Source organism: Carcharodon carcharias, chromosome 19 (assembly GCF_017639515.1).
Source record: "Carcharodon carcharias isolate sCarCar2 chromosome 19, sCarCar2.pri, whole genome shotgun sequence".
In the NCBI taxonomy this organism is placed as follows: Eukaryota; Metazoa; Chordata; class Chondrichthyes; order Lamniformes; family Lamnidae; genus Carcharodon; species Carcharodon carcharias.
Genome location: NC_054485.1, coordinates 72,548,674 through 72,575,086, shown reverse-complemented (window position 1 = coordinate 72,575,086; position 26,413 = coordinate 72,548,674). Strand labels below are relative to the sequence as shown.

The 26,413-nt window shown below is 45.9% G+C and overlaps 3 protein-coding genes across 3 annotated transcripts; 2 read left to right on the top strand and 1 right to left on the bottom strand.

Annotated features, from left to right (window-relative positions):
* The first annotated feature begins 3,476 nt into the window (after positions 1-3,476).
* On the top strand, positions 3,477-13,142 carry LOC121291417 (zinc finger protein 271-like). The gene is made up of 2 exons (XM_041212560.1): positions 3,477-3,515; positions 7,614-13,142. The coding sequence occupies exon 2, from the start codon at positions 8,270-8,272 to the stop codon at positions 9,188-9,190; it is 921 nt and encodes a 306-aa protein (XP_041068494.1). The 5' UTR covers positions 3,477-3,515; positions 7,614-8,269; the 3' UTR covers positions 9,191-13,142.
* A 1,314-nt stretch (positions 13,143-14,456) lies between these two features.
* On the bottom strand, positions 14,457-23,051 carry LOC121291416 (zinc finger protein 239-like). Its single transcript, XM_041212559.1, has 2 exons — positions 23,018-23,051; positions 14,457-20,144 (listed from the first exon to the last, which is right to left on the bottom strand). Exon 2 carries the CDS (start codon positions 19,671-19,673, stop codon positions 18,744-18,746), a length of 930 nt encoding a protein of 309 aa, XP_041068493.1. The 5' UTR covers positions 19,674-20,144; positions 23,018-23,051; the 3' UTR covers positions 14,457-18,743.
* A 1,136-nt stretch (positions 23,052-24,187) lies between these two features.
* Positions 24,188-25,684, top strand: LOC121291227 (zinc finger protein 271-like). The gene is made up of 2 exons (XM_041212307.1): positions 24,188-24,718; positions 24,803-25,684. Exons 1-2 carry the CDS (start codon positions 24,188-24,190, stop codon positions 25,541-25,543), a joined length of 1,272 nt encoding a protein of 423 aa, XP_041068241.1. The 3' UTR covers positions 25,544-25,684.
* Positions 25,685-26,413: the final 729 nt, after the last annotated feature.

Below are 26,413 nucleotides of genomic sequence, written 5' to 3'. Positions count from 1 at the left end.
ACGTTTCGAGTCCTCATGACCCTTCGACAGAACTTGAGTTCGAGTCCAGGAAAGAGCTGAAATATAAGCTGGTTTAAGGTGTGCGTGTGGGGGGCGGAGAGATAGAGAGACAGAGAGGTGGAGGGGGTTGGTGTGGTTGTAGCGACAAACAAGCAGTGATAGAAGCAGATCCTCTCTGCGACAAGATTTCCGGATTTCTCTGTTGCCTTGTTCACCTTCATTGCTTTCCATTTCTCTCCTAGTGTTTGACAAGGTGTTTACTAAAACCCGCTTTCACAGCCATATCTCCTTTCTCAGTGACTGTCTCCGTCTCCGACTTACCCCACATGGATTTCAACTGAAATTCCACCCCTCATGTTTCGAACCCACCCAGGATTACAGGTATCTCCGGGACATAAAACGTTTCTCGGACTGCTGTTCCCGTCACATTCTGAAATCCACTCTCAGTGCCATGCGCCGCCATATGAACACACTCGACCTCTCCCTCCAGCAGCACCGCCGTACCCTTTTTCAAAGCTGCGCGTGCCCCCAGTTTCATTTTATCCTTCGGCTCATCCGACGCCTCAACAAGAAACTTTTTCTCTTTCTCTCAAGTGCTAAGGAACGCAAGCTCCAACAACTCATCGACACCAACACCCATCTAGGACCCTCCACCCCTGCCTGTCCCTCCGTCCCCACCCCATCTTCCAATCCCAACCCCAGCCGTGTATTCACTATACCCCCTGACCTTCCCCTCTCCGATGCTGAACGTTCAGTGCTCAGCAAAGGACTTAGTTTCATACCCTTACGCCCTCACCTCAATGAATTTCGGGCTCGGCATGATACTGAACTCTTCTTCCGCCGTCTTCGTCTCCGGGCTCACTTCTTTGGGCAGGAGTCCTCTCCCAGTTCAACGGATCCTTTTACCCATCTTCAATATTCTCCCTCCACCTGGACCCCTCCCTCTGGATTCTTACCTTCTCTCGATCTTTTCATTGAGAACTGTCGGCGCGACATTAGTCGTCTCAATTTCTCTGCTCCTCTCACCCATTCTAACCTGTCTCTCTCTGAACTTACTGCACTCCATTCTCTCAGGTCCAACCCTGACATTGTCATCAAACCCGCTGACAAGGGTGGTGCTGTTGTTGTCTGGCGCACTGACCTCTACCACGCGGAGGCTGAGCGTCAACTCGCAGACACTTCCTCCTACCTCTCCCTGGACCATGACCCCACCACTGAACATCAAGCCATTGTTTCCAGGACTGTCACTGACCTCATCTCCTCTGGGGATCTCCCTCCCACAGCTTCCAACCTGATAGTTGCCCAACCTCGGACGGCCCGCTTCTATCTCCTACCCAAAATCCACAAACAGAACTGCCCCGGTAGACCGATCGTCTCAGCTTGCTCCTGCCCCACAGAACTCATTTCTCGTTATCTTGACTCCCTTCTCTCTCCCCTTGTCCAGTCCCTTCCCACCTACATCCGTGATTCCTCTGACACCTTACGTCACATCAACAATTTCCAGTTCCCTGGCCCCTACCGCTTCCTCTTCACCATGGACGTCCAATCCCTCTACACCTCCATCCCCCACCAGGATGGTCTGAGGGCCCTTAGCTTCTTCCTCGAACAGAGGCCCGAACAATCCCCATCCACCACTACTCTCCTCCGTCTGGCTGAACTTGTTCTCACGCTGAACAATTTCTCCTTCAACTCCTCTCACTTCCTCCAAATAAAAGGTGTGGCTATGGGTACCCGCATGGGCCCCAGCTATGCCTGTCTCTTTATGGGGTATGTGGAACATTCCTTGTTGCAGTCCTACTCCGGCCCCCTTCCACAACTCTTTCTCCGGTACATCGATGATTATTTCGGTGCTGCTTCATGCTCTCGTCAGGACTTGGAAAAATTTATTAATTTTGCTTCCAATCTCCACCCCTCCATCATTTTCACGTGGTCCATCTCTGACACTTCCCTTCCCTTCCTTGACCTCTCTGTCTCAATCTCTGGTGATAGACTGTCCACCAATATCCATTACAAACCCACCGACACCCACAGCTATCTCGACTACAGCTCCTCACACCCCACTTCCTGTAAGGACTCCATCCCATTCTCTCAGTTCCTTCGCCTCCGTCGCATCTGTTCCGATGATGCTACATTCAAAAACAGTTCCTCTGACATGTCCTCCTTCTTCCTTAACCGAGGTTTTCCACCCACGGTCGTTGACAGGGCCCTCAACCGTGTCCGGCCCATCTCCCGCGCATCCGCCCTCACTCCTTCTCCTCCCTCCCAGAAACATGATAGGGTCCCCCTTGTCCTCACTTATCACCCCACCAGCCTCCGCATTCAAAGGATCATCCTCCGCCATTTCCGCCAACTCCAGCATGATGCCACTACCAAACACATCTTCCCTTCACCCCCCTTATCGGCATTCCGTAGGGATCGCTCCCTCCGGGACACCCTGGTCCACTCCTCCATCACCCCCTACTCCTCAACCCCCTCCTATGGCACAACCCCTTGCCCACGCAAAAGATGCAACACCTGCCCCTTCACTTCCTCTCTCCTCACCGTCCAAGGACCCAAACACTCCTTTCAAGTGAAGCAGCATTTCACTTGCATTTCCCCCAACTTAGTCTACTGCATTCGTTGCTCCCAATGTGGTCTCCTCTACATTGGAGAGACCAAACGTAAACTGGGCGACCGCATTGCAGAACACCTGCGGTCTGTCCGCAAGAATGACCCAAACCTCCCTGTCGCTTGCCATTTTAACACTCCACCCTGCTCTCTTGCCCACATGTCTGTCCTTGGCTTGCTGCATTGTTCCAGTGAAGCCCAACGCAAACTGGAGGAACAACACCTCATCTTCCGACTAGGGACTTTACAGCCTTCCGGACTGAATATTGAATTCAACAACTTCAGGTCGTGAGTCCCCTCCCCCATCCCCACCCCCTTTCTGTTTCCCCCTTTTTTTTCCCCAATAAATTATAAAGATTTTCCTTTTCCCACCTATTTCCATTATATAAAATAAAAAAAAAACCCACTAGAGCTATACCTTGAGTGCCCTACCATCCATTCTTAATTAGCACATTCGTTTAGATAATATCACCAACTTTAACACCTATGTGTTCTATTGTACTATTGTTGTTGACATCTTTTGATGATCTGCTTCTATCACTGCTTGTTTGTCGCTACAACCACACCAACCCCCTCCACCTCTCTGTCTCTCTATCTCTCCGCCCCCCACACACACACCTTAAACCAGCTTATATTTCAGCTCTTTCCTGGACTCGAACTCAAGTTCTGTGGAAGGGTCATGAGGACTCGAAACGTCAACTCTTTTCTTCTCCGCCGATGCTGCCAGACCTGCTGAGTTTTTCCAGGTAATTCTGTTTTTGTTCAGGAAACTCATGTTGCTCCAGAAATATTTGGATTGGCTGTGAGAGACGTCAATCAGAGAGCTCACCCACTCTGCCCATTCTCTCCTCTTCCTCTTCCACAGCTGGTTCACTTCCTGTAGGGACTGAAAACCAAGTGAGGAGATGGTGAGTGAAGGAACAGAATTTATAATAATTACATCACATAATATCCACACTAATGTTCAGGTAGTCTGACTATCCTGTGGGGAATCAGTGTGGAAATACCCCTTATGCTGTGTGAGAAGATCCAGCTGAGAGAGCTGTTTACTGGGTGCTTTGTGCTGAACTGTTTGACTGGAGCTGTGTGTTGGATATTGAGTGTGTTTATTGGAAGCTTTTCCCTTCTGATTTACAGGCTGAGTTTTGTTGCTGGGTCATTACTGAATATGAGAAGGTGAAGTGTAATTATCTGGGAGATGCATACACACATTTACTGAAATGTTTTTTAAAGCCTTCTTTAAAGATTTTACCTGAAGGCCTTGGCCTTTCCCAAAAGCCTGGGCTTGGATTTGATAGTTTTGCCCAGTGCTGTGGCTGATAGCTGAATTTGGGATGTGCAGTCTGTGCGAGTGCAGTGTGACTAATTTCCCAGGATAAACCAGAACCCTTCAATCAGCTACACTGAAGCAATATTTTCTTTAGCTTCTAGCACTTCCTGCCCAGTGTGTTTTCTTCAAATAATTTTGGAAAACAAGGGGAGAAATTTCAAAATCTCCATTGAATTAACATTTCTCCTGAGTGTTTTTTATATTAAACACATACCCTAAGTGTAAAACTGGTCTTTGACAGCACGACACGAGCTCATAGTGAATTGATAGCCTGTTTTACACTCTGCCCGACTGTCTTTTCCATTGTCCTCACGGTGCGTGGGAAGATGGGGTTTGGGTGGAAGAAAGAAAGTAGCCACGTTGTCTGCTACTGGTCACTATCCAGTGTCCCTGCTCGAAACAGAGGGTGTGTGACAGTCAAGTGAGGAAAAAGAAATGATTTGCATCCGATGCCGCACACAAGGGAATAGCAGACTGACACTTACTGTGTTACAGTCTCTAAATGGGAGGAGGCGGTGCTGTAGTCACTGGGTTAGTAATCCCGAAGCCCAGGCTAATGCTTTGGGAGCCTAGGTTCAAATCCCACCACAGCAGCTTGTGGAATTTGAAGGCAATTAATAAATCTGGAATTAAAAGCTAGTCTCAGTAATGGTGACCATGAAACCATCTGGTTTATTAATGTCCTTTCGGGATGGAAATCTGTCATCCTTACCTGGTTTGGCCTGCTTGGGACTCCAGACCCACAGCAATGTGGTTGACTCTTAAATACCCTCTGAAATGGACAAGCAAACCACTCAGTTGTAAGCAACCACTAGCGAGTCACAAAGCAATGAAACTGGATGGATCACTTGGCATCAATCTAGGTACTGTAAACGACAATGGCTCATCCAGCCCTGTCAACCCTGCAAAGTATCTGCACTAACATCTGGAGGCTTGTACCAAAATTGGGAGAGCTGTCCCACAGAGTAGTCAAGCAGCAGCCTGACTCACTGAATCATACCCAGCAGACAATGTCCCAGAAACCACCATCACCCTCACTGGGTATGTCCTGTCCCACCAGCAGGACAGACACACCAGAGGTTGCAGACACAGTGGTATACAGTTGGGAGGGAGTTACCCTGGGAGTCCTCAACCTATGAAGTCCAAAACCTATGAAGTCTCGTGGCATCAGGTCAAATATGGACAAGGAAACCTGCTGATTATAACTTGTGGGGGACTTCAATGTCTATCACCAAGAGGCTCAGTAGCACCACTACTGACCGACTAGCTGAGTCCTGAAAGACTGCTAGACTGGGCCTGTGACAGGTGGTATGGGAACCAACACAGGGGAAAAACATACCTGACCTCATCCTCACCAACCTGCTGGCCACAGATGCATCTGTCCATGACAGTATCGGTAGGAGTGATCACCGCACAGCCATTGTGGAGACAAAGTCCTGCCTTCACATTGAGGATACCCTCCAGAGTGCTGTGTGGCACTACCACCGTGGTAAATGGGATAGATAGCGAATAGATCTAGTAACTCAGCACTGGGCATCCAAGAGGCGTTGTGGGCCATCAGCAGCAGCAGAAATCTATTCAACCACAATCTGTATCCTCATCTGGCGTATCCTCCTCTGTACCATTACCACAAAGCCAGGGGATTATCCCTGGTTCAATGAAGAATGCAGGAGGGCATGCCAGGAGCAGCACCCAGCATACCTAAAAATGAGGCGTCAACCTGGTGAAGCTACAATACAGGACTACTTGCATGCCAAACTGCAGAAGCAGCAAGTGAGAGACAGAGCTAAGCGATCTCACAAGCAATGGATCAGATCAGATTTAAGCTCTGCAGACCTGCAAACTCCAGTCATGAATGGTTGTGGACAATTAAATAACTAACTGGAGGAGGAGGCTCCACAAGTATCCCCATCCTTAATGATGGAGGAGCCCAGCACATCAGTGCAAAAGACAAGGCTGAAACATTTCAACCACCTTCAGCCAGAAGTGCCAAGTGGTTGATCCATCTCAGCCTCCTCCAGAGGTCCCCAACACAGATGCTAATCTTCAGCAAATTAAATTCACTCCATGTGATATCAAATAAACAGTTGAAGGCTCTGAATACTGCAAAGGCTATGGGCCCTGACAACAATTCGGTAATATTACTGAAGACTTGTGCTCCAAAATTAGTCGCGCCCCTGGCCAAGCTGTACCAGTACATCTACAACACTGGCATCTACTCGGCAATCTGAGAAATTGCCCAGGTATGTCCTGTCCACAAAAGGCAGGACAAAATTAACCCGGCTAATTGCTGCCCCATCTCAACTATGGTGATGGAAGGGGTCAAAAACAGTGCTATCAGTAGTCTGCTCACTGATGCTCAGTTTGGGTTCCGCCAGGGCCAGGCAGTTCCTGACCTCATTACAGCCTTGGTTCAAGCATGGACAAAAAAGCTGAACTCAAGGGTGAGGTGAGAGTGACTGCCTTTGACATCAAGGCAGCATTTGACAGAGTGTGGCATCAAGGAGCCCTAGCAAAACTGAAGTCAAAGGGAATCAGGGGGAAAACTCTCCACTAGTTGGAGTTATACCGTGCACACAGGAAGGTGGTTGTGGTTGTTGGAGGTCAATCATCTCAGTTCCAGGACATCACTGTGTCTGCCTAGGCCCAGGCATCTTCAGTTGCTTCATCAACAACCTTCCCCCCATCTAAAGTCAGAAGTGGGAATGTTTGCTGATGATTGCATAATGTTCAGCACCATTCGCGAATCCTCCGATACTGAAACAGTCTGTGTCAATGTGCAGCAAGATCTGAACAATATCCAGGCTTGGGCCGATAGTGGAACATAATATTCGCATCAGACAAGTGCCAGGCAATGACCATCTCCAACAAGACAGAATCTAACTATCTCCCCTTAACATTCAGTGGCATTACCATGTTGGAATCCTCAACCATCAACATCCTGGGGGTTACCATTGACCAGGGAGTGAACTCAGACAGCCACATAAATACTGTGGCTCCAACAACAGGTAAGAGGCTGGGAATTCTGCCGTGAGCTACTCGCCTCCTGACTCCCCAAAGCCTGTCCACCATCTACAAGGCACAAGTAAGGAGTGAGATGGAATACTCCCCACTTGCCTGGATGGGTGCAGCTTCTACAACACTCAAGAAGCTCAACACATCCAAGACAAAGCAGCCGACTTGATTGGCACCCCATCTACCACCTTAACCATTCACTCCTGACGCACAGTGGCAGCAGTGTGTACTATCTACAAAATACACTGTAGGAACTCACCAAAGCTGCTTTGACAGTACCTTCCAAACCTGTGACCTCTACCACCTAGAAGGACAGGGACATGAAATGCAAGGAACACTGCCATTGCAAGTTCCCCTCCAACACACTCACCATCCTGACTTGGAACTGCATTGGTGTTCCTTTACTATCGCTGGGTCAAAATCCTGGAACTCCCTCCCTAACAGCACCTTGGGTGCATCTAGACCACTTTGACTGCAGCGGTTCAAGAAAACAGTGAACCATCAGCTTCTCAAGAGCAATTAGGGATAGGCAATAAATGTTGGCCTAGCCAGCGATACACACATCCTGTGAAAGTATAACTAAAAGACTGAGGAGTCAGCCCCTTCAACAAGGGAGTTGAGGGAGTTGGAGGTAATCATGTTTCCTTTTACTTTTTTACAGAAGGACTGCGCCATACTACACCGGAGAATACAGAGAGGATAGACACCGCAGATAGATCCTGACCATCACCCAAGGAACAACTGCACAACTGTGGGAAAACATCCAGTCCCTTCACAGCTTTGCTCAACACAGAGAAGTTTGGGCAGCGAAACCATCAAATGGAAATCGGTCGGGTCAGGGGAGCTTTGACAAATCTGGTTAGTGTTGTGGAACCTTCCATCAGAACCAACCTTTCCGAAGGTTTGGCTGTGGGTGTTCAGTCAGGGTGAGGCTGGGAAGAAGTGTGAGTGGCTCCAAGTGTGGGGAGAGCTTCAATCATTCATCGAGCCTCATGAACCACTGACTCATTCCTACAGATGAGAGGCTGTTCAAGTGTGAAGTGTCTGAGGTAGGCTCCACAGGTTTATAAGATCTCCTAAAGCACAAGCTGCATCTTTGTCCCACCAGTAGCACAGGGCAGCTACATGGAAGAGAAACCATCCAAGTGTGGTGTGTAATCAACATTTCACACATCCATCGACATTAGAGAATCACCTACGCAGTGATACTGGGAAAAGCCATTCAAACGTGAGGTGTGTAACAAGGGCTTTGCATAATTATCAGGCCTGGCGGGTCACTGGCTCATTCACACCGGGGAGAAACAGTTCACATGCGAGATGTGTGACAAATCATTCTCATCGTCATCAGATCTCTGCAAATATCAACACATTCACACCGGGGAGAAACTGTTCACATGTGAGGTGTGTGAGAAATCATTCTCAGCATCAGGGAACCTCCATAAACACCAACGCACTCACACAGGAGTGAAACCATTCAGGTGCGAAGTGTGTGAGAAATCATTCTCCCAGTCATCACATCTCCTGGAGCATCAGAGGATTCACACAGGGGAGAAACTTTTCACATGCAAAGTATGCAACAATTCATTCTCCAGGTCATCCGACCTCCGTGCACACCAACGCAGTCACACAGGGGAGAAACCGTTCAGGTGTGAGGTCTGTGACAAATCATTCTCACGGTCATCGTACCTCCATGTACACCAACGCATACATACAGGGGAGAAATCGTTCACATGTGAGGTGTGTGACAAATCGTTCTCACAGTCAGGGAACCTCCATGTACACCAGCGCATTCACACAGGCGAGAAACCATTCAAGTGTGAAACGTGTGAGAAATCATTCTCGACATCATCGCATCTCCTGGAGCATCAAAGGATTCACACAGGGGAGAAACCATTCATTTGCGAGGTGTGCGACAATTCATTCTCAAGGTCATCGGATCTTCGCACACACCAACGCATTCACACAGGGGAGAAACCGTTTAGGTGCGAGGTGTGTGACAAATCATTCTTGCGGTCATTATACCTCCATGTACACCTACGCATTCACACAGGGGAGAAATCCTTCACGTGTGAGGTGTGTGACAAATCATTCTCACAGTCAGGGAACTTGCGCAGACATCAACGCATTCACACAGGAGAGAAACCATTCAGGTGCAATGTGTGTAAGAAATCATTCTCTGACTCATCAAACCTCTTTGTACACCAACGCATTCATAGTGGAGAGACCATTCACATATGAGGTGTGTGACAAACCATCCTCGTCACCATCAGATTTCCGCAAACATCAAAACATTCACACGGGAGAAATCGTTCACATGTGAGGTTTGAGACAAATCATTCTCAGAATCAGGAAACCTCTGCAGACACTAAGTCATTCACACTGGGGAGAAACTATTCAATTGCGATGTGAGCAACAAATCGTTTCTGAGATCATCGAGCCTCCTGCTCCATCAGAGAATCCACACAGGGGAGTAACCCTTGAAGTGTGCAGTTTGTGAGAAAGCTTTTATGGTGTTGTCAACCCTCCTGGGACACCAGAAGATTCACACAGGGAGAAACTCTTCAGGTGCAATATTTGTGCGACAACTTTCAACCATCCGCTGGTCTTCTGAAGCAACAGCAGAGTCACACTGGAGAGAAACCATTCAGGTGTGAGGTTGGTGACAAGGCTCTCACACAGTCAACGTATCTCCTGGTCCATGAATGCACTCACAGGGGGGAGAAATCCTATTTTGTGAGTTCTGCAATAAAATCTTCACACCGTTCTTGGACCTCCTGGAGCATCAGCGAACCCACACGGGATCTCTTTAACCAAGTTTTGACCAATTTGTCATCAGAGTGTGAATCTCTACACAATCTCACTGCAAAGGATGTTCAGTGATATTGGGGCACAGAACAAGAAGGAGCTTTCACTCACATCAAACAACTAGTGAAGTCAACGCCAGTGCTGAGGTACGATGATGTCAATGATGAAGTCACCCTGCAGTGAGATGCCAGTGAAACAGGACTTAGAGCAAAACCTCATGCAGCAAGGACAACCAGTTGTGTTTGTATCCAGAGCATTAACACAAACTGAATGACGCTGTGCACAGATTGAGAAAGAGAGCCTGGCTATTGTCTTTGCTTGTGAACATTTCGATTGTTTGGGAGAGAGAAAGTATTGGTTGAGTTTGACTGCAAACCAATGCAAAGCATCTTTCTCAAACTGCTTCTCTCTGCTCCAAAGCAATTGCAAAGGATGTTATTTCATTTGCAGAGATATCACTTGGAAGTGAAGTACAAGCAAGGGAAGCAGATATACATCACTGACATGCTGTTGACAGTTGCGTTCTCTTTGAAGGAAGTTTCTGTTAGTACAGAGTGTGAAATCTTCCAACAAGAAGCAATAGCACGACATGCTTTGGAAGTCATCAACCCAGAAGAGACAGTGAATCTGATAGACAAGCATCTTACTCAGATCAAGAAAACTACACAATGAGATACAACTCTTCAAATGTTACAGGAAGTTGTGATGAAAGGATGGTCTGAAACCATCAAGGACGCACCTGTTGATATAAGAGAGTATTGGACAGACAGAGATGAAGTGATCGCCCAAGATGGCATCTTGTACAAAGGGACTAGGGTCATTATCCCTAAAGAGATGAGAAAAGAGATGCTGAAGCACATCCATACAAACCATAAGGAATCGAGTCTAGTCTGAGGAAGGCAAGAGAAGAGCTTTACTGGCCAAACATGAGCAATGAGATTAAGGACCACATCAGCCAGTGCGATGTGTGTAATGAATATCAAGCTAAGCAAGATAAAGAGCTGCTCATGATTCATGACATCCCAGACAGACCATGGATGAAGCTTGGAGTAGACCTCTTCACTCTCACTGGAACTGATTATCTCTTCACAGTCGACTACTATTCAGACGACTGGGAGTTAGACCAGCTGACGTCAACAACTACCAGTGAGATTGTAGAACGCTTGAAAGCACACGTCAGTCGTCATGGCATTCCTGACATTGTGATGAGTGACAATGGTCCTCAATTCACAAGTGAAGAATTCAGACACTTGATGAATGATTGGGAAATTCAGCGCCACACATCATTTGCAAACTATCCCCAGTCAGATGGAAAGGCTGAGGCAGCGGTGAAAATTGCCAAAGGGATCATCAAAAAATCAACTAGATCCAGCACAGATGTGTACAAGGCAATTTTAGAGTGGAGAAATGCACTTACTGAAGGCATGGAAAGTTGTCTAATCCAGTTACTAATGTCACGCTGCACCCAGACTACTCTTCCAACAGCTAAAAAACTACTGAGGCCAGAAGTAGTAACAGGGAGTGAGTGACAAGGTCAAAGGGAAACAACAGAAAAACAAATTTCACTTTGATAAAGCTGTCACATCGTTGCCAGAGCTGAGAGTTGGAAAGCCGGTCAGAGTGAAAACATTCAACGCACCTCAACAAAAGTCAGCTCACTTGGTAACTTGGGTCCTGTGTAGAGAAATTGTCACCTCAATCGTACACGGTGAAAGTGAACAACTAGATCTATCGTCACAACTGCAGACATCTACGTGCAACCGGAGAAACTGCTCCTTCAGAGCAGACAGCTGATGAGGCAGATCTGATTTCACCAACTGAGCAAGGAATCTCCACACAATCATCAGCAACGACCATCAGTCCCACAGGTCAACTGTTCCCCAATAAATGCAGTGGATCAGCAGCAACAATTACCACAGCAACAACACTTGTCACAGCAACAACATTCCCCAGAGAGACATCACCTCAGGAACCAGCAGACACTGGATGAACAGCCAACAACACACATGTACCATAAGAAGATCTGAACACTTTAAACATTGTGTGTGTAATGTACGTATAGGGAGACGCAAAATTGAAACAGACCAGAAAGAACAAACAGTTTTTTATTCATGTGATAATTTTCTTTAAGAATTATATTTGTGGAGTAATTTGAAAATGTTAGAAAATGCAATTTTTTTTTTATGAAGAGGGGGATGTTTGGATAAATCCCTTTTTACACTTTGGTTTCCCACATTAATGTGACATCTGATGTCATCATATGTAATTAAAGGTTTGAGGGCAGTAATCATTTTACACACCATATGGAACAATATTTAAAATTCATATTGCTTGAAATATTTCCAGAGTAACATGAGTTTCCTGAAGCTTGGGAAACTGACCAGTGAAATGGAGGTGACTTTGAGCAGCAGATCAGGTGGAAATTTAAACTTGTCATTGTCCCATCTGAATAAAACCTCACTTATTGCAGTTGCTGTCTCAGTTCTCCTGGTAAACGTTTGACAGAAATTTCTAGGGTGGGAAAAGCATTCTTCATCCTCTGAGGCTTTCAAACTGACAACATCAGTGTGGGATGTGTAGCCTTGGATGTGTTTGACAGCAGATCAGAAGAGGAAGACCCACAGCATCCAAGGCAGCGATGCAGTGGTGGGATCAGCATTTCTTTTTCTTATTCATTAATGGGATGTGGGCGTCGCTGGCTAGGCCAGCATTTATTGCCCATCCCTAATTGCCCTTGAAAAGGTGGTAGTGAGCTGCCTTCTTGAACCGCTGCAGTACATGTACAGGAGAGAGGAACATGCACAGGTGAGAGAGGACCATGGGAGAAAGAAACATGGGGAGGAGAGGGGGCCGCAGGAGAAAGAAGGACACAGGAGAGAAGGGGGCACAGGAAAGAGGGGTACAGGAAGAAGGGACACAGGAGAGGGAGTCATTTACACTGCTCTCATCTGTTCACCACCTCTTACCTGTCTTTCCTACCTCCCCCCCAATCTGTTTCCTTCTCATCCTCTTTTCTACCTCTCCCTCCTCAATCCTCTCTCACACCTCCCATCTCTTCTGCCCCATCTCTCTCTCCTGTCTTTCTCCAGCAATCGGCAGAAACTCGCCACTCATTATTCCCATCTGGGGCCGTGTGGTCATTTCTGTGGTTGCTACCAGCTTCCTGGGTAATGTCCAATAAACTAGCTTTAAAGATCACAGAAGTTGTTTTCGCTTGACGTAAATTACGTTCAAAATTCCTGGTACGGTTGTTTTCAGCCGGATTGTGCTGATAAAACCAACACAAACTAGTGTAAACTCTCGTCCACAATCTCTGCATTGTGTTGTTGCATACTTGTCAAGGGGTTTTACTAAGGCAATTTAAAAAATAAATTTATGTAACCAATTGAAGCAGTTTTATTTACAGACGGTACATTGTGATCTGAGTGGCCTCATGATCAATGCAGTGTGTGAACATCTACAGGATAATTTCTTCACTCATTTTACAACATGTTTGTGTTTCAATAAACGGTGGGTGGGGTTTGTACAGGGAGCCCAGAGCCTGAGGAATTATTCATGTGGCCCTGACAACAACTTTAATTCATGTTCATGGAATAATCCATCTGGAGTTGGACTTGAACCCACAACCTTGTTCTCTGAGTCAGAGGGTTGTGGGTTCAAGTCCCACTCCAGGATTTGAGCACAAAAAATCTTGGCTGATACTCCAGTGCAGGACTGAGGGGTGGAAAAAATTACAGAGATAGGGAGGGGAGAGGCCATGGAGGGAATTGAAAACAAGTTCAAAAACCTCACTAAAACTAACACTGAGCTTTCCTGGGAAGAGTGGGTTATTCCTTGAGATTTATCCCTGACAGACTGTTAGCACTGTGCCTAAACAATAGAACTTTCACGAGTAGGGGAGGTGGTGGCATAGTGGTTGTTGTCGCTGGATTAGTAATTCATCAAGAGTCGTGTTGTTTCCCTCACCACCTGCTGCAGACCCAGCCTAACAGCTATGTCCTTTAGGACTCGACCAGCTCGGTCAGTAGTGGTGCTACTGAGCCTGATACGATCCCAGCTGACGTTACCCCTGGAGGAGCCTGATTCCAGATTGGAACCCAGCTTGATAGATCCTAACTTTTATTTGTTTGTTTCGATATGTGGAGAGTGGCTACTGAACAGAGGCACAAGGGTCAGCTGATGAACTTTTAACAAAAGAATAAAACATTTATTCAACAAGAAAAGATTAACTATATTACAATACTTCTTCACCCACAACTATGCCTTTACAGATGCATACAGATTTGTAAGGATAACACAAGTTACAAAACCTATCATTATTGTACACTGTAAGAACACAGTCCATGTAAACCTATGGCACCCTGTGGTCAGACACATCACACTCTGACCTCAAGTAACAGATTCCACCTCACCCAGATGCTATGGATATCTCTTCAACTTTCCCCAGCTGCTTGTCACACCCTGAGCCAACCAGTCTCACTGAACTCCGTCCTTCACACAAGGGTTTTCAATCTCCACTATCCAAAACCTCGCCTTGGAATCTTCTCCCAAACCGACACTTTCTCTCAGATGCCTTCCACAACGGTTCACCTCCAGGGTTTCAAACTCTCCTGATGCAAAACAAAAATACCTGGAAGAACTCAGCAGGTCTGACAACATCTGCGGAGGGGAACACAGTTAATATTTTGAGTCTATATGTTCCTCTTCCCTGGGTCACCATGTGCATTCAAGCTGTCTTCCACACATTTTGTCTCTCTGACTCAGCTGTCAACATACACAACAGTACCACTGTTTCACAAGCCCATAGCAAACAGTTGCAGAACTTCAGTTGTCTCTTGGGACTTCCTTGACTCTTACAAGCTGTTCTCGCTTTAAATCTGCTTTCAGTAGCTTTTGACTCTTTAAATCTGAAGTTTGGAGCCTTTCTCTCTGCCCCTAACTCTTAACTTCACTTAACAGGATCTTTCCCCATGTTTCTGTCCTTCCTTTGACTAGACGGTTTTCTTTGGACTTTCCCCTCTTCCACTCTCCTGGTTTTTTGGGAGGTTTTTCTTTAGCTTGGGACTGGCTCTCTGTCCGCTTTGCTCCAGTCTCCCCTGGCAGCAACTTTCAGAATCAACTGTACTCAAACAGCTTCCAAAACAACTGCTGTTTCCCTTGTGTGTGTGTCTCTGTGGGAGGGACCTGCCTCTCTGGGCCCTTTTGCTAGGCAACAGTCCAATTCTTCTAACCTTGTATGTTTACTTTCTCTTTAGGGGTCGTAAAACACCTCACTAGAAATGCAAGCACCTTTTTAAACTGAAACTAAAATTCCATTTGACCTTTCTTAACACACAGGCAGAAATACAAGTCAAACTTAAACTTTAAAGCTAAAACTCATTCCTAACACTTACAAATACCAATATAGCTTAAACTATTTCTGTTTCCTAACAGAGCCACTTTTGGTAATGGACATTGAAGTTCCCCCCACCCAGTACAGAAATAAATGCTGGCCTGACCAGCGATGCCACATCCCCATGAATGAACACATTTTTAAAAGTCTTTCTTTCTTTCTTAGGAAAATGTTATGCTTCCTGTGAACTGGAAATTATAAACCCAGTGATGGAGAAGGTATAGCACCCCACAGTGACATTGACCAATATATTATGCATAGAACTCTTACTGTAGACTCCTGAGTGTTTCAGTGAATAGGAACACACCATGCTGACAAATCAGGTAGTTTGAGTGAAGCTAAAAAATGAATTTATTGTTAGTTATAAAGTTATACAGAAGATTGGTAAAACAGTAAACAGTAAACAACACAATATTCAGTTTACAGTAAACATTGAATCAACCAAAATAACAAAGCATTTGAAAATAATCGAGATCTTTCCCAGATCATGTAATGAATCTTGGGAAAGTGTAAGGTGAACATATCACACCGTTATTACATCGAAGTACGATGGGTTGAGGGAACTCAGATCTGTAGAGACTCATCCCCACTCCCTCACCATACTCAAGAATAGTAATCCTCCCAGACAGGAGAGTACAAACATTCCCCATGGTATTAGTCAAACACCCATCACCTGAAGAGTATAATTCACATCACCAACTAAAGCAGGATCCGATTCTACCCCATAGCCACTCCTGAGAGCTGACTCACTTTACTATCACACACACACACATCAGTGAAAATTCAGAATACTACACACAGAAGTTTCTTTAAAATCTGTGTGTAAATGTAGCAAGCAAATCTGTTACAGAGTGGGTATTGACACTGCAGTCATCTGCAAACTGTAGATGATGTGTACGTCTGGTGGTCAGTTTAGTTTTGGCAAGGGGGACGACCGAGGTAAATCAGTTTCCCATCCAGACAGTATTTAATATTGACACCAGAGGACAGTTGATCTTTGATGAGGTGAATAGTCTCTGTCAGGTAGATTGTAAAATAGGAGCAGAAGACCATTTGGCCCGTCGAGCCTGCTCCACCATTCAACATGATTATGGCTGATTTCAATGTTTCAATGTTTTCCCCTCCTTCCAGCTCATTCCCCATCTACTGCTGTTCAATGAGGGCACAGAACAGCGCCATTTGGATTCTCCATCACAATTATTGCAGATCCCTAACGAGAATCCTTCAAAGTTCTCTTGATTCAGGAACCATTTCTTTAGGTTGGAAGATAACATTTCTCTATACTATTTAAGAAAGGTGAGGAAGGGAAACAAGAGAATTATAGACCTGTTATCCTCGCATCTGACATCAGGAAGTCACAAGAGTCTATGGTTTTTTTGGGATAACTGTACATCCTGAAAATGTTGAGCTGATCACAGAGAATTGCATGGATTTGTCATTCCTGGTGAAGCTGATTGAAGATTTTGAGGAGATGGCTAAAGTATGAACAGGGGAATGTGCATGGACTTTATTTATATGGATTTCTGGAAGGCATTTGATAAATTCCCTGAAAAGAGAAAGTTAACTGAAGTTGAAGCTCATGGAACTGACAACAAATTATTGAGCTGGTTAGGAAATTGACTGAACGGCAGGAGACAGAGAAGATAGAATAGGAATAAAAACAGAAAATACTGGAAAAACTTAGCAGGTCTGACAGCATCTGTGGAGAGAGAAACAAGAGTTAACATTTCGAGTCCATTTGACCCTTCTTCAGGGCTGAAGAGAAGTAGGACAGTATCTGCAGTATTTTTGCTTTTAAGATGGAAAAGAACTTTCCAAATGGTGGAAAGCTAGAAACAGCGGAGGTAAAAAGAGAGTTGGGTAGTCAGCAACAGAGGTGGAAATATAAGGAATACGGTGGATTAGGCCTGGCCAGGGTTGTGAGCTGTGCATCACCTGGATCGGGCTCTGCATATCGATGATGTAATGAAGAGTTCCTGGTAGAGTCTCGACATTTTTCTTGGATTTCTCTGGGAACAAAGACCATGTCGGAGGTTCCTCTGGAAGGTCTAAAGCCAAGTCAAAGTTCTAAGTGATGCCTGTATCACTCAATCCATGTGGGGGACTGATACCTGTTGGACAGATCATCGACTTGTTCGATTGGTGATGGACATCCACCCAGCACCAAGACATCACAAGGCCCAAAAGTCCAAGAGGAAAAAATTCAATGTCTCAGCCCTCAAACAGCCTGATCTAAGAGAGGAATTCCAGGTGCAGCTCACAACCAATCTGGAAAATCTTCACACATCCAACTTAATTCCTGAACAGTGGGATCAAATAAAGTCAGCTGTACTAAACTCCTGTGTCCAGACCATTGGGTTTGAGCATCGTCATCACCAGGACTGGCTCGACGAACATGACGCTCAAATATGTGACCTGGAACAAAAACGATCAACCCTCATTGCCTGGCAGAACAACCCAAGGTCACAACTCAAGAAAGCAGCATTTCAACAGCTCAAGGCTGATGCCCAAAGGCAAATCGGGATGATAAGGGACATGTGGTGGGAAGAAGGAGCCTGAGAGATCCAACAATATGCTGATTATCAGGACACGTGAATCTCCTTTGAAGTCACTATGGCCATCTATGGACAAAATCCCCTTCATTCACAAGACGATGTTTCTCTTCTTAAGGATGACAATGCCACCTGTTAACGCTGGAAAGAACATTTTGAACAACTCGTCAACCATGAATCCACAGTGACAGCTGATACCTTCCAGTCTATCCCCCAGTGCTTGTGGTAGAATCCATGGGTAAGTCACCATCCATGGGAGAGCTGCAACAAACAATCAAACAGATGAAAAACAACAAAGCCTGTGGCCCCGATGGTATTCCAGCTGAGGTCTTCAAAGCTGGTGGGCTTCTGTTCACATCAAGACTCCACGAACTCACCATGCAGATTTGGGAGGCAAAAGAACCCCCCCGACTACAGGAATGTGACAATTGTAACTATCTTCAAGAAAGGAGATAAGTCACACTGCAGAAACTATTGACGTATTTCCCTCTTGTCCAGAGCAGGGACAATCATGACACACATTCTCCTGAATCACCTATTTCCTGTGGCTGAGGAAATCCTCCCAGAGACACAGTGATATCTGTGCATAAGCAGGAGTTTCTATGCATATTGATGTCTTCATTTGGTGATGTTTGGCAATCTGGTCAAAGGTTAACTTGGCCTTCTTAAAATGAAAGGACTGATGGTGGGAGAGGTTTGAGACAGACAGTGCTTTGGAACGATAGCTCCCCTGTGTAAGCACTGGAGGATAAACAGCACAGACAACTATCAGTGTATCGGAAGCAGGTGACCCAGCTCCAGGTCCTTGTGGAGACGGTGTATCTTAAGAGAGGAGCAGTAGATGAGACAACCCTGGCACAAGACACACTGGAAGGGTTTGTCTCCTGTGTCGATTCCTTGATGATCCAGGAAGTCTGATAACTGTGTGAAGGCTTTGTAACAGAACTCACACCAATAGGGTTTCTCCACCATGTGAATCCTCTGATGTCCTACGAGGGTCAAAGACACCGTGAAAGCTTTTCGCAAACTTCACACTGAAGGGTTACTCCCCAGTGTGGATCCTCTGATGGAGCAGGAGGTACGATGACCTTGAGAATGATTTGTCACACACCTCACACTTGAATGGCTTCTCTCCAGTGTGAATGCGTTGGTGTACGCAGAGGTTCGAAGAGCACGAGAATGATTTGTCACACACCTCACACATGAATAGCTTCTCCCCTGTGTGAATTTGTTGGTGTAGTCGGAGGGTCGATGAGCAGGAGAACGATTTGTCACACACCTTGCAAGTGAATGGCTTCTCCCCTGTGTGAATACGTTGGTGTACACGGAGGTTCGTTAACTGCGAAAATGACTTGTCACACATCCTACACGTGAATGGTTTTTCCCCTGTGTGAATGCGTTGATGAAGATGGAGGGTCGATGACTGTGAGAATGATTTCTCACATATCTTGCATGTGAATGGTCTCTCCCCTGTGTGAATGCGTTGGTGTGTACGGAGATCTGATGACCAAAAGAATGATTTTCCGCACGCCTCGCATGTGAATGGTTTGTTCCCTGTGTGAATGCGTTGGTGTACGCGGAGGTTTGATGACCGTGAAAATGATTTCTTGCACATTTCGCACTTGAATGGTTTCTCATCTGCATGAATTTGTTGGTGCTTGCGGAGGTTCGATGACTGTGAGAATGATTTGTCACATACCTTGCACGTGAATGGTCTCTCCCCTGTGTGAATGCGATGATGTACCCGGAGCGCCGATGACTGTGAGAATGATTTGTTGCACACCTCACACGTGAATGGCTTTTCCCCAGTGTGAACACGCCAGTGTGTCAGCAGGGCATATGATTCTGCAAAGCCCTTGTTACACACCTCACACTTAAATGGCTTCTCCCCAGGGTGAATGCATCGATGTTTGACAAGCGTCGATGACCCTGCTTGAACGCACAGGTTACACTTGAATGATTTCTCTTCCATGTGGCTGTCCTTATGTTACAGGTGGGACAACAGATGCACCTTATGTGTTAGGAGATCTTATAAGCCTGTGTAGTCCACCTCACAGTTGAATGGCCTCTAGCCCGTAAGAATGAGTCAGTGGTTCATGAGGCTCGATGAATGATTGAAGCTCTCACCAGACTTGGAGCCACTCACACTTCTTCCCAGCCTCACCCTGACTGATCGCCCACAGCTGAACCTTCAGAAAGGTTGGTTATGATGGAAAGTTCCACACCACTGACCAGTTTCAGATCTGATGATATGTCAAAGCTCCCCTGACCCAAATGATTTCCAGATGATGGTTTCACTGCCCGACCCTCTCTGTGTTGAGCAATGTTGTGAAGGGACTGGATATCTTCCCACAGTTGTGCAGTTGTTCCTTGGGTAATGGTCAGGATCTATCTGTGGTGTCTATCCTCTCTGTATTCTCTGGTGTAGTACGGTGCAATCCTTCTGTAAAACAGGAAAAGGAAACATGATTTCCTCCAACTCTCTCTCCTCCTTTGCTGAAGGGGCTGACTCCTCAGATAGAGACTGTTCCACAGTGAGTGTCAGTCTGCTATTCCCCTGTGTGGGGGATCAGATACAAGTCCTTTCTTTTTCCTCATTTGACTGTCACACAAACTGTGTTTCCAGCACGGACACTGGATAGTGACCAAGAGCAGACAACGTGGCTACTTTCTTTCCACCCCCCAGCCCCCCATCTTCCCAGGCACCGTGAGGACAATGGAAAAGACAGTCGGGCGGAATGTAAAACGAGCTATCAGTTCACTATGAGCTCGAGTCGTGATGCCAAAGACCAGTTTTACCCTTAGGGATGTGTTTAATATAAAAAACACTCAGGAGAAATGTTAATTCAATGGAGATTTTGAAATTTCTCCCCTTGTTTTCCAAAATTATTTGAAGAAAACACACTGGGCAGGAAGTGCTAGAAGCTAAGGAAAATATTGCTTCAGTGTAGCTGATTGAAGAGTTCTGGTTTATCCTGGGAAATTAGATACACTGCACTCACTCAGACTGCACATCCTAAATTCAGCTATCAGCCATAGCACTGGGCAAAACTATCAAATCCAAGCCCAGGCTTTTGGGAAAGGCCGAGGCCTTCAGGTAAAATCTTTAAAGAAGGGATTAAAAGATATTTCAATAAATGTGTCTAAAGGTATGATAGCCAAATTGCTATGGTACAGGATTAATAATCCAGAGATTGAGAATTCAAATCTAACTACGGAAAGTTACATACATAGAATTACAGTGCAGAAACAGACCATTCAGCCCAATTGGTCCATGCTGGTGTTTATGCTTCACATGAGCGTCCTCTCACCCCTCTTCATCTCACCCTATCCGCATATCCTCCTGTTCCTTTCTCCCTCATGTGCTTACCTAGTTTCCTCTTAAAGGCAACTATGTTATTCACCTCAATCATTTCATGTTGCAAAGCTGAATATTAAAAAAATGGAAGTTTGCTAAATGAAATCAAAATATCAACAAGAAAACTTTCAGATTGTCCTAAAAATCCAAATATTCTCCTTCAGGGAAGGGAACCTGCTTCAACTGCCTGGTCTGGTCTAAATGTGACTCCAGTCCCACACAACATGGTTGACTCTGAACTGCCCTCTGAAGTAGCCGAGCAAAGAATGATAAACAATCACTACAAAGTCCAATAATAAGAGGAAAATCAAATAGATCTGGACAATCCTGAACACCTGGTCACTTTCTGACTTTTTACACAATTAACAACAATAACTTGCATTTATGTAGCACTTTTACATAGTTCATTGTCTCAAGGTGCTTTGCCAGAGTGTTGACAGTATTTGACACTGAGGCACATAAGGACAGATTACCAAAAGCTTGCTTAAAGAAGTAGATGTTAAGGAGTGTCTGAAAGTTGGAAAGAATGGTAGAAAGACACGGAGAGGTTTAGGGAGGGAATTCCTGAGTTTAGCACCCAGGCAGCTGAAGGCACAGCCACCAGTGGTGGAGTGATTAAAATCGGGGTGCTTAAGAGATTGGAATTAGAGGAGTGCAGATGTGCAGATATCTCGGAGAGTTGTGGGGCTGGTGCAGATTACAGAGATAGGGAGGGGCAAGGCCACGGACAGGTTTGAAAATAAGGATGAGAATTTCAAAATTGAGGTGTTGCTTGACCAGGAGCCAATATCGATCAGTGAACACAGGGGTGATTGGTGAATGGGTATAAGTGTCAGTTAGGACTTGGGCAGAGTTTTGGAGGAGCTCAAGTTTACAGTGCAAGATGTGAGAGTAGCCAGGACAGCATTGGAATAGTTGAGACTAGAGCCTACAAATGTCTGGATGAGGATTTCAGCAGCAGATAAGCTGAGGCAGGGCGTCACTCGTCTCTCCTGTGAGTGGGGCTTGCACCTCTTCCTATGCACAGTGTCTCTATTCCTGACCAACATCGGTAAATGACAGTGAGAGCCAGGGATGGTAATGGAGAACCCTTCATAGAATCATAGAATAGTACAGCACAAAAGAAGTGTGGCAGGGCTGCACTGTCAGAGATTCTGTCTTTCAGATGAGATCTCAAACGAGGCCCCTTCTGCTTTCTCTAAGGTTGGTGTAAAAGATCCCATGGCACTATTTTGAAGAACAGTGGAACTATCCCTGGTGCCCTGACCAGCGTTAATCCCTGAATAACACCACTAAAAAACATATTATCTGGTCATTATCACATTGCTGTTTCTGGGAGCTTGCTGTGCACACATTGGCTGCCACGTTTCCTACATTACAACAGTGACCACACTTCAAAAGTACTTCATTGGTTGTAAAGGGCTTTGGGACATCTGGTGGTTGTGAAAGGCTCTATATAAATGCAAGTCTTTCCTTTTTACTTTTCTGAGGAGATTAGAGAGATAGGGTGGTGGGAGGTCTTGGAGAGATTTGAAAAGACAGGAAGCATCCAGATCCCATTACACAGACAGAACTGACCATTCACAGTCCACAGAATAATAACTGGCTCCCAACACACACACAGAGCTCAACAATAGGAAATCAGTAAGAATCCTCAGACACTCTGCACCTCCCAGATAATTACACCTCACCTTCTCTGATTCAGTACTGACCCAGCAACAAAACTCAGCCTGTAAATCAGAAGGGAAATGCTTCCAATAAACACACTCAATATCCAACACAGCTCCAGTCAAACAGTTCAGCACAAAGCACCCAGTAAACAGCTCTCTCAGCTGGATCTTCTCACACAGCATAAGGGGCATTTCCACACCTGATTCCCCACAGGACAGTCAGACTGCCTGAACATTAGTGTGGATATTATGTGATGTAATTATTATAAATTCTGTTCCTTCACTCACCATCTCCTCACTTGGTTTTCAGTCCCTACAGGAGGTGAAGCAGCTGTGGAAGAGGAAGAGGAGGGAATGGGCAGAGTAGGTGGGCTTTCTGATTGACGTCTCTCACAGCCAATCCAAATATTTCCAGAGTAACATGAGTTTCCGGAAGCTTGGGAAACTGACCAGTGAAACAGAGGTGACTTTGAGCAGCAGATCAGGTGGGGATTTAAACTTGTCATTGTCCCATCTGAATAAAACCTCATTTTATTGAAGCTGCTGCCTCAGTTCCTCCTGGTAAATGTTTGACAGAGATTTCTAGTGTGGGAATAGCATTCTTCATCCTCAGAGGCTTTCAAACTGACAACATCCGTGTGGGATGTGTAGCCTTGGATGTGTTTGACAGCAGATCAGAAGAGGAAGTAAGCAATATTGCGTGTTATCCACATCCTCCCTCCCTCTCTGTCGCCCTGAGAAGCCTCCACCCCCCCCAATCCTCCCTCTCCTTCCTCAGTTCCTCTCTCTGTTCCTCCCTTATTGCTGTCTCTCACTTCCCCTTCCACATACCCCTCTTTCTCCCTCTCTCTATCTGTCTCACTCTGAATCTCTCTCTCTCTCTGAATCTCTTATTTTTCTTTAACAGGAGGGTTGTTGTAACTGGGAGATGGGGGAAGGTGGGTAAGGGCGGTTTACTTATGAATAATTTTACAAGACCCACCTCAGTACATCCTCGCTGACCACTGCCAGAAACAGCCCCTCCCCCTCATAAAAACACACAACTCAAAAGAATTTTAATAAAGGAGGAGAGGGAGTTGGAGGAAATCATGTTTCCTTTTCCTGTTTTACAGAAGGATTGCACTGTACTACACCAGAGAATACAGAGAGGATAGACACCACAGGTAGATCCTGACCATCACCCAAGGAACAACTGCACAACTGTGGGAAGACATCCAGTCCCTTCACAGCATTGCTCAACACAGAGAAGGTTGGACAGTGAAACCATCATCTGGAAATCGGTCGGGTCAGGGAAGCTTTGACGTATCATCAAATCTGAAACTGGTCAGTGGTGTGGAACCTTTCATCAGAACCAATCTTTCCGAAGGTTCGGCTGTGGGCGATCGGTCAGGGTGTGGCTGGGAAGAAGTGTGAGTGGGCTCCAAGTGCATCTGTCGTACCACGTGTAACACAAGCTTCATGGAAAAGAAACCGTTCCAGTGTGAGGTGTGTGATCAAAGCTTCGCTCAGTCATCAAAGCTCATAAAACATCGACACATTCACACGGGGGAGAAACCCTTCAAGTGTGAGGTTTGTGACAAATCCTTCACAAACTCATCGAACCTCCTGGTCCATCAGAGGATCCAAGCAGGGGAGAAAGCCTTCAAGTGTGAGGTTTGCGTTAAAGCTTTTGTGACATCGACAAGCCTCCTGAGACACCAAAGTATTCACACAGGGGAGAAGCCGTTCAGGTGTGAGGTTTGTGAGAAGGCTTTCACCCACTCCTCTGATCTCCTGAGGCACCAGAGGATCCACACAGGCGAGAAACGCTTCAAGTGTGAGGTGTGTGACCGAGCCTTCACATGGTCATCAAATCTTGTGCAACACCGACGCATTCACACTGGGGAGAGACCGTTCAAGTGTGAAGTGTGTAAAAAGAACTTTGCACAATCATCAGCCCTGGTGGATCACCGGCGCATTCACACCAGTGAGAAACCATTCATTTGTGAGGTATGCACCAAATCATTCTCACACTTATCAACCCTCCGTGTACACCAACGCATTCACACAGAGAAGAAACTACACACATGTAAGGTGTGCGACAAATCATTCTTGCGCTCATCTCACTTTCGCATTCACCAATGCATTCACACTGGGGAGAAACCATTCAGTTGTGAGGTGTGTAACAAAGCCTTCACAAACTCATCAACGCTCCTGACGCACCAAAGGATCCACACAGGGGAGAAACCCTTCAGGTGTGAGATTTGTGAGAAAGCTTTCAGCCACTCCTCTGCCCTCCTGACGCACCAGAGGATCCACACGGGGGAGAAACCCTTCAGATGTGAGCTGTGTGACCAAGCCTTCGCACATTCATCGACGCTTGTGAATCACCGACGCATCCACACAGGGGAGAAGCCGTTCATTTGTGAAGTATGTAATGAAGGCTTTGCACGATCATCAGGCGTGGTGAATCACCGGCGTGTTCACACAGGGGAGAAACCATACATGTGCAAGATGTGTGACAAATCATTCTCACAGTCATCAACCCTCCATGAACACCAACGTATTCACACAGGGGAGAAGCCATATGCATGTGATGTGTGCGATAAATCATTCTCGCACTCATCTCACTTTCGCGTACACCAACGCGTTCACACTGGGGAGAAACCATTCAAGTGCGAGGTGTGCAGCAAATTATTCTCTCTGTCATTGACCCTCCACTTACACCAATGCATTCACACAGGGAAAACAACATTCAGATGTAAGGTGTGTGACAAAGACTATACAAGCTCATCGAAGCTCCTGCTGCATCAGAGGATCCACACAGGGGAGTAATCCTTCAAGTGTGAGATTGGGGTAAAGTTTTGGGATACCAGTAGATTCACACTGGTGAGAAACCATTCAGGTGTGAGGTGTGTGGCAAGGTTTCACATTGTCAGTGTATCTCCTGGTCCATCAACGCACACACACAACGAGAAACTCTATCGGTGTGCATTCTGCAATAAAGCCTTCACTCAGTTTTTGGACCTTCGAGAACATCAACGAGGTTGAATACCATTGGGACCACAGGCTTTGTCGTTTTTCATCTGTTTGATTGTTTGTTGCAGCTCTCCCATCGATGGTGACTCAGCCATGGATTCTACCACAGGGATTGGGGGATAGACTAGAGGTTATCAGCTGTCACTGTGGATTCATGGTTGAGGAATTGTTCAAATTCCTGCCTTAACAGACAGGATTGTCATCCTTAAGAAGAGAAACACCATCCTGTGAACGAAGGGGATTTTGTCCATTTGACCTCAGTCTATAGATGACCCTGGTGGCTTCCAAAAAGGTCAGCATGTCATAATGATCAGCATATTGTTGGATCTCTTGGGCTTTCTCTTCCCATCATATGTCCTTTATCTTCCAGATTTGTCTTTAATCCCACTGTTCGGGAATTGAGTTGGATGTGTGAAGATTTTCCAGATTGGTCATGAGCTGCACCTGGAATTCCTTTCTTTAGTCGGGCTGTTTTAGGGCTGAGACATTGATTTTCTTCCTCTTGGACATTTGGGCCTTGTGATGTCTTGGTGCTGGGTGGATGTTCATCACCGATTGAACAAGTCGATCTGTCCAGCAGGCATGGATCAAGTGATACAGACATCACTTAGAACTTTGACTTGGCTTCAGACCTTCTAGAGGAACCTCCGACATGGTCTTTGTTCC